We start from the raw sequence: 15,591 nt of genomic DNA on the forward strand, positions 1-15,591 counted from the left end.
TCGATATACTGGGCATAAAAAACCCAGTTCCCAATGATCAAATATATGAAAATTTTGTTTGTCAACTATATCAAAGACAGACAATGTTCGTGCATTGTACATGGTATTGGCTTTAAAGGAGGATTTGAAATGATCTCAAGTAATCTTTGGATGGACATGGAGGAGGGGACTTTTATATTGCGCAAACAACGATCATGTGCCCTACACCATTAGGTGTCACTAATCAAGCCATTGTAAATAGCATTCAATAACAACATAGCCTTGTTCATCAAAGACTTCAACATCACATTGAATGCTTCAACTCTAGCATTCCTTGCCACCTAGAATCCCCCTGCTCTTATGCAGAAAAACAAATTTTGACATAATATCCATATTGTTGTGATGCCGGAAAAAGTAACCTCGCGACTGATACTTTCGGTCAGTGAGCCATTTTAGAGTTAGGATAGTTCAACATACAGTTGGTAGGCTCTAAGTTAGTCCAAGGTAGATAGTGGACGTGGTCTGCGATTATTCGACCTGTAAAACAGGGACATAAGACAGCAAATAACGAATACGTAAAATGAGAGCCAGAGGTACGGGACAAAGTCAAGGCTCTCAAGAAAGGCTTCCATCGCTAATCAATAATTTTTTCTACTCATCTACCCTTTCCTACTTCTTATACTTTTCTAAAAATTAAATAAAGGTTATTCCAAGCTCTTTCAGCTGCATTAGCAGCCAAGAGCGTCTCCGATTATCCAGACTAGCCAGGATGTGATCCAGAATAAAACTATCTTTCTATTACTGACGAAGTCTGAAGTATAGAATCCATCGAACTAAACACAATTAATAATTGATTTCATTTGCTCTCCAAGGAAAGTCTTGCCAATATACCTCAATAACGAATCAAAACACCTAAGTTTCAGCTCCCAAGGTTCAACTCCCAAGGTTCAACTGCCCGGTAGCTGGATTTTCACGTTTTCTATAAGGGTCATAATTTAATTTGAATTCCATGTCTTAGTTCAATTAACATACCTTCGTTTCTTTTTTCATATCTATACTCCAGGCCCCTAACATTAAGCATACCTTGTATGCTTTGTCGCTCTGGTTTCGATAGGCGTTTCAAGGAGGCAAAGAGATTAGATAGGCTGGTAGGTGAGAGGTCACGAAACTCAAGAGGTTTGTCTATTACTAGATTAACAGAAGTCCGGCTTGAATGTGAATCTTCCTACCTGAGTTTTTTTGCATCAATTTGCATATTTCTCTTTGAGTTTTCAAACTTAGGCCCTTAATCACCTCTCGGTAATAGTCGTTCAATTCAGCAGTTTGGCTTAGCCGAACAGTTCTTGAGTTGGAAAGTGTACTACTCATGGTTGAGCTCTGCGTACTCAGAGTTGTCCAGAATCCAGGCCTTGCTTTATATATGTGTACGAGATCATAGAACAAGTGAGTGAAATTGGGCAATTAGCGGAGTTGTTCCTGTTGCTCTACTCCTTCCGTCGTGGCGAGCTTATTGACGGGAATATGCCGACAAAAGGACAGTGGACTTGTGTACTCCAAGATGTGGATAAGTAAAAATTGAAAGAAGCAAAATAATAAAGGAGAATTCTTATATACATAGAAGGCTTCTTTCTATAAAGGTATTTGTAAACTAGAAAAGAAATCGTACTCAAATCTTGATTAAGCCTCTTACATTACAAGCGGCAAAAGAACGGAGGTTATTTAGTAAAGTAACAGGAGTAGCCAAGCAACCATACGTATGTAGCTTTCGACCCTTTTTATATATAACACTTATTATATAGGTTTTGGTAAGGGTCCGAATATATTCTATTTTGAAGATTGATAAAATATATTATAGACAGAAATGTAGAGAACAAAGTAGGATATGGAAAGGCTAAATGAAAGAACTTGTCGAAGTCTAGAGATGATCTGCATACCTAGCTAGACTTTTACTTGACTCCAGAGGAAGCAAGCTTTGAGCTATCCTTCCTTAAGGAAAAACCCAATTACTATCTCCCCTCTCCCTATATTTGATATATTACTATACTTAACCTGGTGATGTGACTCTTCTTTTCCATTTAGAGACTACACCAGAATTGGTAATAAATGAAGGTTGGTGAGAAAATATTGGTATGACAATCAGTAGCATAAGCGAAACTGTTCAGAAAAGAGACCATTAGGCATTAGCTCATTGGAATCCCAATTCAGATATCCTCATTAAACCCAATCACTCTTTATATAAGTTCACAAAGTAGGAGAGCTGAGATAGAGTCTAAATTGATACGCCGAGCGCATCTACAAGCTTAAATGCCTTAGGCAATATTCATGCCATACCACACTAGCGGGTCCTGCATCACAGTCCAGGTGCACTAACCATCATGCCTGACGATGGCCACTAATAGTATTCAAAGTAGTTATGAATAGCGGTACGGACTAGACATACTCGATTAGTCGATACACATTGATTAAGGGCATTGTTTTCGTACTGGTATCAGATGACAGTCTCTTGTTGCCATTGGCGGTGATTATCTGTACCGGAAGTGTGCACGTTGGAAATCCGCCCTGGAGAATGGGTCGCAAAACCTCTGCTAGGTCAGTGTTTATATCCACAAGGTGTCCCTCATATTTACTTACCAATTCTTTCGGGCTCTTGAGATGACTTCATCAAAGGTGGTGTACAATTGAATGAATCTGGTATTAAGGTTACTGGCATCCTTGGTTGGTACCCTTCACCAAGTCGTGATATTGAAGCAGTGCGTTGGGGGAAGAGTAACCCCAATGGTACACCTCTTTGACGATAAGTTTCCCATATTTCAGAGTTTTGATCCGATACGCTTTTATCGAGAACTGCCTGTTCAATTTGTGTATCTTCTTCGAAATAAAAAGATAAGGTAGACTCTTCTGCAGTAGGCTCGAGCCAGCCAGAAAAGGACCAGTTCAATCCAGGGAGACAGCTCAATATACTCATCCTCAAGGAATGGGCAAGATACCATATGAATACTAGGCTTTAGTAATAGGGCTACTAGATGCCTTTAATACTAACCTAGCTATAGTTTTTATATACTAAGTCATACTAGAAGACAATTTATGACATCTTAGATTAATTAAGCAGCTGAACAAGGGTAGTATCTAAAAGTAAAATCAAGTAGATAAATCTTGTTTGCTATTTCCTTAATGACAGGTAATTTATGACAAGAAAATTTTAAGTACTATAGTAGACATCTGTCATCCTTGAAAAATCATTCTTAGGGAGACTTAAAGACCCAAAAATGCATGCAGGTCCTCAATTTAGAAAGAATTGGCGTGCCAGGTCTGGAACTGTGATACTTAAAATTCCAGTAAATCAATTCTATTAGACGGATACTGCGCCTCTAGATACTTCCTTGTGAACAAAGATAGGTACAATACCTGACTCAAATAAGGAGAGAAGAAAGAAGCAACCAATTCAAGTAATAGTATCGTCAAGTATGAAGGGGACAAAAGAAGGAACATAGTAGTCAAATCTAGGGGCCAGGCTTAACATGGAAACCTGACTGCTGAACAATAGTTACAGTAGAGGGGTGGATTTTCAATTATAGGTCGATGGTACTCAGAGACCGAATCTTACTGATTTCAGTCCAGCATTTAAAATGATTCAATATGCTAACACTATCAACCCCGTGTAGTGTTCTAAATCGGGCCTTGGTGGAAACCTGATCGATTGCCTGGCGGATCCTTGATCCCTAGGGTCGAAGCCGTAATCCCAGGTCACTGTTTCTCTTATTACCCAGGGCTCTGTAATCCTTTATATAATATAACAAGTTGATATATACTATTTGGAATAGCAGTTAAAGATAGAATAACAAAATGACAGTTAATATAAAGATATTTCTATGACTTCATATTATACAAATAAATCTCTAGCGCTTCCTTTGCAGTAGTGATATCTCCTCGCCAACAATCCAGTATTAGATAACCATGCGGGAGCTTGCTGACATCTGGATATTCATGGTTTTTGTATCGCCTTTCGATTTCAAAGTCAATCACCTCATGCTGTCGGTCCAAATGTGCCTTGACGACATCAGGGTCATTTGATTCCAGCATGTTTAACTCGCCGTATGGTATGTTACCAGTAACCAACTCATATAGGGTTGACCCCATGGCAAAGATATCGGAACTTTCAGTATTCGGTAGGTCATAATCCCGAGGTAAACAGTGTGATGCTTTTTCATAACCAAGAGCCGGGTGCCCAGGGCATTGGGCAAAATTGAAGTCACCCAAGCGTAGGTCGAGATTCTCGTCAATGAAAAATTGCCGTAGTGCCAAATCAGAATGGATAACATCAAAAGAGTGAATAGTAACAACCGCCTCGAGTATTTGGTGGAACCACTTCGATTGAAGCTCAGGTGTGATGGAATTTTGCTGGATATATGCAGCAAGGTCACCATGGGGGTAATATTTGATGTCGACATGCTGACAAAATTCATTATTGCCCATAGATATACACTCAGCAATACGGATATGGGGGCCAATAGTATCATATATCATGGCTTCACGCTGGATTGCTTGGATGTCGTTGTCGCTGCGAGGTAGCTTTCTGATAGTCTTTCCATCCAAGAGATAGACTTTAGCAGATATCCCGATAATCAAAAGCTGCGAGTTGTCTGAGCGGTCGATATCAGTGGCCGATGATGGTCGATTGAGCTTTGAGTTTAATTAGTATTGTTAAAAGGTAGCATGGTTTTTCACTCACAGGAAATACATGTTCTTCATCGTCCTTGAGTGCTCCCTGGCCCCCTGTTAAAGGAAATGCAGTAAGAATATGCCGATATAGGCATATCATGTGGGTTAAAAGCCTAGAAGAAATACACCGAAGCCAGTTCCACAAGGCTCTCATGTTGTTGGATTTAGAGATTTGGAGAGTAAAAGGCAAGTTGAAACTGGTATTTAAAAGAAGAAAAGGAGGCACGAATTTTGGTGGCAAATAAGGGGTTTGATTTCAAAGTAAGCTCACGTGATATATCATATGATGTCCGAACTTCGAAGTATCCCTTGTTATGTCAAATGCTAAGCACCTTTAGAAGTATGCATATTATGGTTTAATCAATCAAAAAAATCAAATCAAGTCCACAGAATACATCAAAAACTTATTGACCTAGAGGCTAGGATCTAGTTCATTGTAAGCCGTCTGAAAATTCGACCCAGTTAGAATCGGTAAAATAAGTTTTAGAATTTGAAGTACCTACCAGCCTCCAGGTGGCAGGAGTTCAGGGACCTCAAGGATAATCATTTCCTGGCCCATTCTGGTAAAGGAGTGTTCTTTTGTCGGCTCGAACCAGATGTAACCAATTTGTAGTTAGGGCAGTCTTCTATTTTGCCAGACGTAGGCTTTTTATCGCAAGTGACGGTTTCCGTCTCCTTCTTTGGCACACCACCGATCATTTTGAGGATGTGGTATTCGGTACACATTTTTATTTGAATGCTATCTGTGTATTAGATTCGGTATACATATTCCATGGATAATTGCGGAGGTAAATGAAAACTTACTAAAAAGATTGTAGGACAAGATGGAAGGTCAAAGGAAAGTTGAAACTGGCTCTGTGATCAGATTTTTGTGAATAACAGGTAAACTGTGATATTTATATTCCTTTATGGAGTTTTGATTACAAGTAAAGTACTTTTAAATGTTTACCATATTTGTTAATCAACATCTGTCTAAATTGTAGTTTTACTTATTCTGTCATGACTCACATGGCTTATGCATATACCTGCTTAATATCCATAAACCCTATAGCTAGATGTGATAATAATTGCCGAGGGCCCTTTAGATCATAGTTAAGGTTGTCTGCATAACTATTTTCTAATTTCTATCCACATTTTAGGCATATGAAAACGGCACTGTGACTCCTTGGAGAGCGGGGTAAAGGGTCTGAGCGGTGAGGGTATTAAGTGAAGGACGGGGCCAAATTATATAATCAAGAGAATATTACTCACCTAAGATAGGCAATAAATGATTGGCATATTTTGAGGAAAGTCAAAGGAAGGTTTACTCAAGTGCTCTCTACATATTTAGTGTCTGGGAGTTGATTCTAGGGGTTAGTATATAATACAAATTACGAAACATTTTTCGCGGGTTCAATGTTTAGAGGTATTTGTATTGAAATTTTGGTGCTCACCCGATCTTCCCACTTATAATAACTTGAAATTAAGATAGGGAAAAATAGATAGAGATAGAGAGGTTTATACTGTTTATACTTTAGCCCAAAAATAAGGTATTGATTATGTAGACACTCCCTAGTACAGTGAAGTGCCCTAATCCGAAGGCCGACCTGTTCAGAGGCTACGCTGGATCAAGAAGGTAGGACAATACAGATGGTATTTAATTATATAGGAATATAGGTGGTAGGAAATGGGGGGAAGGGAAGAAACAAGCGGCAGGTTGTTATACCCAGTAAGGAACTCGAGTTGCACAGACCGTTAGTAGTGGGACAAGTTTGGCCTGTAAAAGGATCGCTTTTCGCCTTCGGGGCGAAAAGGACTGTCTTGATTGGTTAACACTGTGGAGAAAAAGCTGGACACTGGCCTGTAAAAAGGTCGCTTTTCGCCTTCGGGGCGAAAAGGACTGTCATGATTGGTTAGCACTGTGGAGAAAAAGCTGGACGCTGACCTGTAAAAAGGTCGCTTTTCGCCTTCGGGGCGAAAAGGACTGTCTTGATTAGTTAACACTGTGGAGAAAAAGCTGGACACTGGCCTGTAAAAAGGTCGCTTTTCGCCTTCGGGGCGAAAAGGACTGTCATGATTGGTTAGCACTGTGGAGAAAAAGCTGGACGCTGACCTGTAAAAAGGTTGCTTTTCGCCTTTGGGGCGAAAAATGGCCCTAGCTAGGTATGGTCTGACTTGTTGATTTTGCTCGTGGATTTTGCTCCTTGAAAATAATGTGTCCTTGAAAATAATGTGGCCCCCTTGAAAGGAAGTGGCTCGAGGAAGAGAATTGGCTGTCTATAATTAATGTTTTGATGATGTGTATCAAAGAAGCATAGAGATGAAGAAGATTGAGTAGATGAAGAAGATTGAGTAGATGTGAGAATGAGTATAGTGCGGGATAAGAAGGACCAGGTAGAGGGGATGAGGAAGAAATTTTATCATAGAGAATAAGCGATGTCAAAGGGATAAAAAATGAAGTAAGGAGTACTGCTGTATAGTTATAGTGAGTTCACTGTACTAGTCAACAGATCACCTGACACAGACTCTCTGTCGGATGAATGGTTTATCCAGTCCGCACTGATTTAGCAGGACTTCTGGGACCTAAACTAGTTTAAACCCGGTTTTACCGCTTCCCCAATCTGGTCGCAACAGGGGGCCCAAGCCGTGGAAATCTGTCGCCCAGATAGATTTGGTACATAGGATCCTCGCATTCATACATGTTAAATCAACCGATATGTTTGATCACTTTGTTATGTGATCTGTACTCTCACTCCATCTCTTGTAGATAGCTTATTCTCTTCCTTCTCTTCTTCTTTCTTTCCTTCCTTACAGCACACAATACTATTATATTACATTCTTGCCCTCCTTCCTTCATAGACTCGATTCCTTGTGTCTCTTTATGATAAACCTCCTAAATTATAATTCTAGTATCCCTAAAAACTCTACAATCCCGTATAGAAGATCACCAACTTATAACGCCAGACGCCCTAGTAGTCTACCACCACAGATAGCCCTAGTTCCCTAGGCAAGCAATAATCATTCCTAGACAGATTTAGATCCCTGATAGAATTTATCCAACTTATGATAACAGATACCCCAATAGTCTACTACCTATAGATAGCCCTAGTTCCCTAGATAAGTGATTAATATCCCTGATAAGATCCAGACTTTTTACCTATACTATTTATATAATAACCTTGTACTAGGGTTACTAATCTGGTTTATTTTAGTTTATTATTCAGTTTTTAGATATAGTTTTACGATTTTCTTTTTTTTTTTATATAGGGTAACTTTATTTTTATCAGATTTCATTAGAATAGTTTATTTATAGCTTTATAATAGTATTTAGGAATTAGGGGTGGATTTAAAGTAACTATGCTTTCTTATTATCTTGGGTTTATAGGATAGAATCAGCTATAATTTAAACTAAACTTAGTTAGAATAAGAGATACCCCTATAGGACTCCCTATATTAGTTACTAATTTAAACTATCCTCTAGCTATAGAGATAGAATATGATAAATAATAAATTAAAATAATAAATATAGGTTAAATAATGATTAGGTAATAGATACTTACTAATAGCAGATTTAAAGTAGGTTTAAAGTAATATAAATAGGTAGTTTAAACCTAGTTTTACTACTTCCCTAATCTAGTTATAATAGTATTAAGTAATAAGTCCTCCTAATAAAGTTCTATATTATTATATCTTATTTATTTATACTTATAGTTCTTATTAGATAGTAATTTAGAGGGATATTTTTTTTTTTTATTTCTAATAATTATAATTAATATTTAAGACCCTAAGATATACCTAGGATCAATATTACTACCTAACAACTATATAATACTATTATATAGATATTACTAATAATTATCCTACTATTATCTTAATATTAACCCTACTATCCTCTACCTACCTATTTATAATCATTTTTATTAAATATCCCTCCTCCCTTATTACCCTTAATCTTCAAATTTTCCGATTTTCTCACCAATATAATTAGCTTAGTCTTTTATTATATCAGAAAAGCTATTAATAAAGCTATATCTATTTAAGGATAAGTTATCAGAGGTTAAAAATAATAAATAAAAGATATTTTTAGAATAAGCCTCCTTAATTCTATTTAAAAAATAAGGCTAAGATTTTAATATATATAAATCTGAAGAGCTAAACTATAGAGTAACTTCATTTTTAAATAACCTTAATCTTCCTAGAAAAGTATATAGTACTCCTTCTATCTTAAATTAGATATTTCTAATAAATCTTAGAATTTTAGGGATATTTATTAGTATAGATTATAGGTCTATAATATATATACTTTTATTATAGTATAGGTAATATACTTATTATTCCTATTTAAGTACTAGAAGGTAATCTAAAAGCTTTAGGGATATAGTTAGTTAAAGGGAAATAATGGTTTATGAAAAAAGAATATAAAATAAAAATTAGACCAAAATTATATTTACTATTTATCTTACTCTAGTATATAAATCCTAAGGCTATAGTCTATATATTTAATAATAGACTTTAAGGAAATATAAAGATATTTAGGCTAACTAAAAAGGATTAGGTATTTATACTTATATATATAAAAGAGAAACTATTTATATTTATAGGGATTTAAGTCAGATTATATAACTCTGTATCTATAGATAAAGATTATATTTAATAATCTCTAAGATCTTATATATTAGGATAGTTTATTACCTCTTAGGTATTAGAGAATAGAGTAGAGAAATCTATAAGCTTACTTAGTACCTCTAGGTTATAAGAGGGTAAAGTAGAGAAGTCTATAAGCTTAGAGTATTTAGTATATCCCTAATAATTTCCTTCTATAGATAAGCTAGGGTTTATAAAATTATATATTAATCCTATATTCTTAAAAGGTATAGATAGGAGTTTATATTTAGCTTATATACTAGCAAACTATCCGGAAATTTTATATAGTATAGAATTATAAAATTAGTTATTTATAAGCTTATATAATATATATAGAGAAATTATAAATGGTCTTAGCTCTATAGTAGGGATTACTTTAAATTTAGTATAATTAAATATTATAAATAGAGTAAAAACCCCTATGATAAGATCTCTTTTCTTATTAAGTACTTATTTAAGAAAATTAAGAAAGAGAAGCTGATTAACCCCTTAATTAATTATCTTACTTAAAGATTTATGGTATTTCTCTAGGTAGTAATGAAGGCTTCTTATAAATCTAGCTATCTTATTACCCTATTTTAACTTTTTCTCTTTTTTAATCTGTGGGAGAAATCTACTAGATTTCTCCTACTCTATAAAATTTCGACTTAGAGATAGTTAAAGGAAGGATTATAAAAGCTACTTCTCTTTACTAACCTAAAGGCTAGTATTGCTTAAGATATACAAAACTTCTATATTAAGTATTGGCTTATTTATACCTTACTTAGTTTCTAGTATTTGGGTAATGGAAGTATTGGTTTTGTAAAACTCTGATATATTATATAATTTTTTAGTTATTAATTTAAATGCTTTGGTATACTTTTTGGTGATTAGATTTTCTAGTTTAATCACTCTATCTTGTACTAAGTTATATAGGTAGTTCTGCTAACCTCTTTCTAGGGAGGTGTGTTATTAGGTGTCTTGAGGAAGATCTTGGGTATTATATGGGTTTGGCAGACTGTTTGAGGGACTGGTCTGGAAATCTTGATGTATATCTTGAGGAAGGCCTTGGGTATTATATTGGTTTGGTGGACTGGTCTGGAGATCTTAATGTGTATCTTGAGGAAGGCCTTGGGTATTCTGTGGGGGGTTTAGTAGATGGTTCGAGGGACTGGTCTGGAGATCTTGATATATGTCTTGAGGAAGGCCTTGGGTATTCTATGGGTTTGGTGGATGGTTTGAGGGATTGGTCTAGAGATCTTGATGTGTGTCTTAAGGAAGGCCTTGGGTATTCTGTGGGTTTGGTGGATGGTTTGAGGGACTGGTCTGGAGATCTTGATGTGTGTCTTGAGGAAGGCCTTCTTGGGTATTGTGTTAGTTTGGTGGACTGGTCTGGATATCTAGCTGGGTGTCTTGAGGAAGATCTTGGGTATTCTGTGGGTTTGGTAGACGGTTTGAGGGACTAGTCTGGAGATCTTGATGTGTGTCTTGAGGAAGGCCTTCTTGGGTATTATGTTGGTTTAGTGGACTGTTCTGGATATCTAGCTGGGTGTCTTGAGGAAGATCTTGGGTATTTTGTGGGTTTGGTAGATGGTTTAAGGGACTGGTCTGGAGATCTTGATGTGTGTCTTGAGGAAGGCCTTCTTGGGTATTATATTAGTTTAGTGGATTGTTCTGGATATCTAGCTAGGTGTCTTGAGGAAGATCTTGGATATTCTGTGGGTTTGGTGGACGGTTTGAGGGACTGGTCTGGAGATCTTGATGTGTGTCTTGAGGAAGGCCTTCTTGGGTATTATATTAGTTTAGTGGATTGTTCTGGATATCTAGCTAGGTGTCTTGAGGAAGATCTTGGGTATTCTGTGGGTTTGGTGGATGGTTTGAGGGATTGGTCTGGAGATCTTGATGTGTATCTTAAGGAAGGCCTTCTTGGGTATTATATAGGTTTAGTGGACTGTCTGAGGGAAGACTTTAGATGTTTAATTAAGGGATTTATTAGGCTCCTTGAATTTTACTTCTTTTTGTGGCTTCTCTGAATAAAGAGTTTAGGCTATCTTCCAACTCCTAGGCCTTTAGTACTTCCCTTATCTTTTTTAGAGCTATAAATATTAGCTTATAGTAGGTTCTGAAAATTTTACTTAGTGTATTAAAGAGAAGCTATAAAGCCAAGATAACCTTATTTTTATATATTATTATACTAATAAAATAATAAGATTAGATTAAATAAAAAGTAATAATAGTTAAGTAAGGAATAGGAGTATAGGAGTAAGTACTATATATAAACTAAGAGTGGGCTTAGGAGGTAGATCAAATTCCATTTTTAAAATCTATATTAGGATCTATATATAGATTAGGCCTATATAGGCTAGAGAGTATAATAGCTAAATTAATAATTTAATTAGTATAAAATATAATATATATATAATAAAAAAATCTATTCTATAATCATCCCCTACCTATTAATAATTAAATATTATATAGTTTCTTAACCTTTTATTAAAACAGGTTTATTATACTTTATCCTAGATCTCTATAATATCCTTCTTTTATCCTAAAAGTTATTTAGTAGGGTACTTATATACCCTCTAAGTTAAGGCATCCATTTATATATTATCTATAGAATATAGTAAAAATTAGAAGTTACCTAAAGAGTACCTAGAGAGTACATAATATAGGCTATATAAAGTAGTAGTTATTAGGAAGCAAGTATATATATAAAATATAGTAATTAGGTAACAATAATAATAATAGCAAGGTATACTAGGGTTATTCTAGAGGGACTATATATATATACCAAGAGGCTAGCTATTTAATATAGGATATGGTGGCCTAATAATATTCTACTTTTAATCATCCTAGAAGGTCAATGCGACCGGTGTATGCCAGAAGGTAATTTCTCACCCGCTCTCACCCCGCTTCTCACCCTGTCTATTGCGCACTTACCCTTCTCACCCCCGGTCGCGCGACGCTAAAGCGGCTCTCACCCATTTCTCACCCTGGCGACACCCACCGAACTACTGGCCGCATTTAAGCCACCCGCCGAATGGCCATGCTGGCCAATCATTTAGTCTAGCCCGGTGGGGAACAACCGGTCGCCGCTTTGCGGTCGCGCGACCAGGGTGATAAGGGTGAGCCCTTGACTTTACTACAGGCTTATTTAGTTGGTATTACTGTCATTTTGTGCCGGAGTTTCCCTCCGATTCATGTATACAGATCAGAAGTACATGTATTGGCAATATTTAAACGACTAAGTATTCTTCATAGGTCTGGGTTTTCAGATGGTCCAAAAATGCATTGGGCGTCTGCGTTTCAACAATAAAATCCAAGAATGCTGGGCCGACAAGTTGAAAAAAAAGTGGCTCCTGAGCTTGATTCATAGCCACCTTTTTACGCAGTATTAGCGGTTGCGATGCAGTGCTAGCCAGAACAACCAGGTCCCCATTGGACACCTTTAAGCCACTCACCCCGAGACACCGCCCAGATGAATTAGACGTGAGAAACACCGATTTACCACAGGTTCCTCCCAAAGCATCAATGACCGATGAAACGAGTTCTGTTTGCCAGCCTCTTTGAATATAAGAATAATGGGTAGATATCTCTCGAATTGCGCTCAAGACGTCTTCTGCAGCTAATTTAAGGCATTCGGGATCATGCATCAAAAATGAACGGATGATCCCATGATGGCGGGCTGAATCCCCGGGGTTTGAGACACTATCAAGGAACCTCGCAATTTGCAAAGCGGTCCCCGGCACGGTTGTATGAAAACGGAAAAGAACTCTGCAATTGCCTGCACGACGAGCCCAAAGGTGTAGCGTGGACAGATCTGGAGAGATGTAAGGCTGGTATTGCGCTTCCCATTCGAACAGAGACTTATCAGGTTTCACAGAGATATACTGTGAACCATAAATGCCTTCGGTTGTCAGGTCTCTGGTAAAATCAGGGACCCAGGAAGGAAGCAAATCAGCTGAGGTATTATCTTCGCGAACCACAAACGCATCAAGAGCCCTTAGCCCAAGCTCCTTCTCGATAATGTACTTTGTGGCCTCTTTCATCACCTGTCCCACAGATTTATCGTAGTCGGGTGGATATGCATTCCGCGCCGCTGGAGCCATTCCATATAGAGCATAGATCCTATCACGTGGATCTGAGCACTGGTGCCTGGGTGTTCTCCAAAGCAGCTGACTTAATTGACCGGTACGGTTTTGGTCATTGCCTCCGCGGTTATCTGTGTGCATTGTGAAACAAATTCCGCTATCCTCACTAATCAAATGAGTCGCGACCTTCTTGACGTGTTGATTTTTTCGATGTTCATGAGATTTCATTTGCGAGAACTGATCGGTGACACTAACCACTTCCAAAGTCAACAATTCACGTACTTGCTTGCTGATTATGCAGGCTTTGAATTTCAAATGACCGCAAACGCAAAGAGGTTCGCACTCAGGTAAATGATATTCCTGGTAAGTCCACAAACGAGTCCAGTACGGAAGAGCTGACAGTTCGACAGTGCCGTGGTAAGCTTCAGCAAGAGCGAGTTCCTTTTCTTGTCGGGCCTTCGCCGAGAAAAAAGCTTTGCCGTCAAGCCTCCACCAGTAGATCGTTCTTTTGTTGATCTTCTTATGAACATATCGCTCTGTCCAAGATACCATCCGCTCAATCTCGCGATTTGGGTTTCCGAGGAAGGAAATGACGCGAGTACATTTTCTGTATACAAGCGCCATCAAAAGAACCTGGCTGTTGCGTTCTTCTGCATTTCCTTGGTCAATGCAAATGAAGTCAATCCAGATCACCCGCTTGCGAAACCCATTTCGAAGATAGTGGAGTGCAGAAGCAAGGTTGGGAGTGACTTGAAATCTATAACCCTCGAGCAATATTTTTTCGGACGCCTCAGCACCTCCCCATACGTAGGATAGTGCCTCGAATTTGACAGGCTTCTTCAGAGATATGGTGCGTAAAGAACAACGTATCTCATTATCAAAATTTCTATCCGGATGGATAGTTAGAACTCGAACCTCTTGCTCCTGGACATTGAGCGGTTTGAATATGAGTTTCATCTCCATATCAGAGCCACAATGTGTATTTTGTGCAAGGAGAGTGCAGGGACGGGAAGATCTATTTAAAGGTAGTTGGGCGGTGGCGGGCCCATTTTAAGTACCCACCAACGTGATACTTACCCCTCCTCTTATAAAATCAAATGAACAAAATGTAACCCATCTAGGCATATGTGACTCAAAGTTTCTCAAGCTCGGCGGGCATTGATGGGCGGCCAAATATTGCTTCTTTTCTTCTATTTAGTCCCAGATGCGATTATCTGGAGATTTTAATATATGCGTTTACTTCTTGTTATTAGAGTCGACTTTATTCTTCTCAGTATTGATCATTCATTTGGAAAACATGTACATGAGACCCTTCACATGCTGTATGTTTAATTCTGGATTTGGCATTCAACTGCCGTCGTTCCCTCAAAATATGAGTGGCGTCGCTGTTTAAACTTGGGGACATTCCACACGGTCGCAGAGAACCAACGCTGCTTCCAGGAACAGTGCATGTGATGCCAGGAGCAACAAGGTTCCCAGGAACAAAGAACACAGTTCCCAGAGCCTTTTAAACCGTCTTTAGGATTGACGCGAGAGCTTCTGGGAACAGTGTTGCTCCTGGCATCACATATGCACTGTTCCTGGGATCGACACTGTGATCATGTGGATCCATCACCTCGTGCGAGTCCTTGATACTGATGGAACAGCCTCTGAAGCCGTAGATCAGGACTCCACCCAGCTGAACTGGTTCTAGGAACGCATCAGTAGGCCCCGGAGAAGGAAACCCGTGGACCGTCGCGAGAAGCAGATCCTTTGCCGGTCTTCTCCAGTAGGTCCACGGTTTTCCCTCCTTCTAAGCTAGCACAGGAATCTTTCCTGAGACGGGCCACGGTTTTTCCTCCTTATAGGAAGGGTATGTTGAATTATGCAAATGGAAAACGAAACATAAACAGCCATCTCAACTTGAATGTGACTCCAAGAGAACGCAAGCGGGCCTGTATCATGGTCTAGCTTGTAGAATCGTGGCCTGCCCTACGATACAGGCGTTCATGTGTTATTGAAAAGGACGAAAATCGTGGTCTATCCCACGAGGGATTCCATCAGAAGAGACATCTACTTGTGTTATCATGTAGCACGCCAGTGTCTCTTGTTCGAACCTCTCGTAGGACAGGCCACGGTTTTCCCCTCCTTCCTAGGACAAGCCACGATTCTACCTTCAAGCTATACTCTCTGTGTCTTTCTTGAGATACACCATTGTTTT

The 15,591-nt window shown here is 38.3% G+C and overlaps 2 protein-coding genes across 2 annotated transcripts; both read right to left on the minus strand.

The window, feature by feature from the left end:
- Positions 1–3,846: 3,846 nt before the first annotated feature.
- Positions 3,847–4,852, minus strand: N7466_009422 (uncharacterized protein; the record flags this gene model as incomplete). Its single annotated transcript, XM_057168811.1, has 3 exons — positions 3,847–4,659; positions 4,709–4,752; positions 4,825–4,852. 3 exons carry the CDS (start codon positions 4,850–4,852, stop codon positions 3,847–3,849), a joined length of 885 nt encoding a protein of 294 aa, XP_057017517.1.
- A 7,684-nt stretch (positions 4,853–12,536) lies between these two features.
- N7466_009423 (HET domain-containing protein) lies at positions 12,537–14,354 on the minus strand (the record flags this gene model as incomplete). Its single annotated transcript, XM_057168812.1, has 1 exon — positions 12,537–14,354. One exon carries the CDS (start codon positions 14,352–14,354, stop codon positions 12,537–12,539), a length of 1,818 nt encoding a protein of 605 aa, XP_057017518.1.
- Positions 14,355–15,591: the final 1,237 nt, after the last annotated feature.

This window comes from Penicillium verhagenii, assembly GCF_028828195.1.
Source record: "Penicillium verhagenii strain IBT 33310 chromosome Unknown utg000009l_segment0_segment0, whole genome shotgun sequence".
NCBI lineage: Eukaryota > Fungi > Ascomycota > Eurotiomycetes > Eurotiales > Aspergillaceae > Penicillium > Penicillium verhagenii.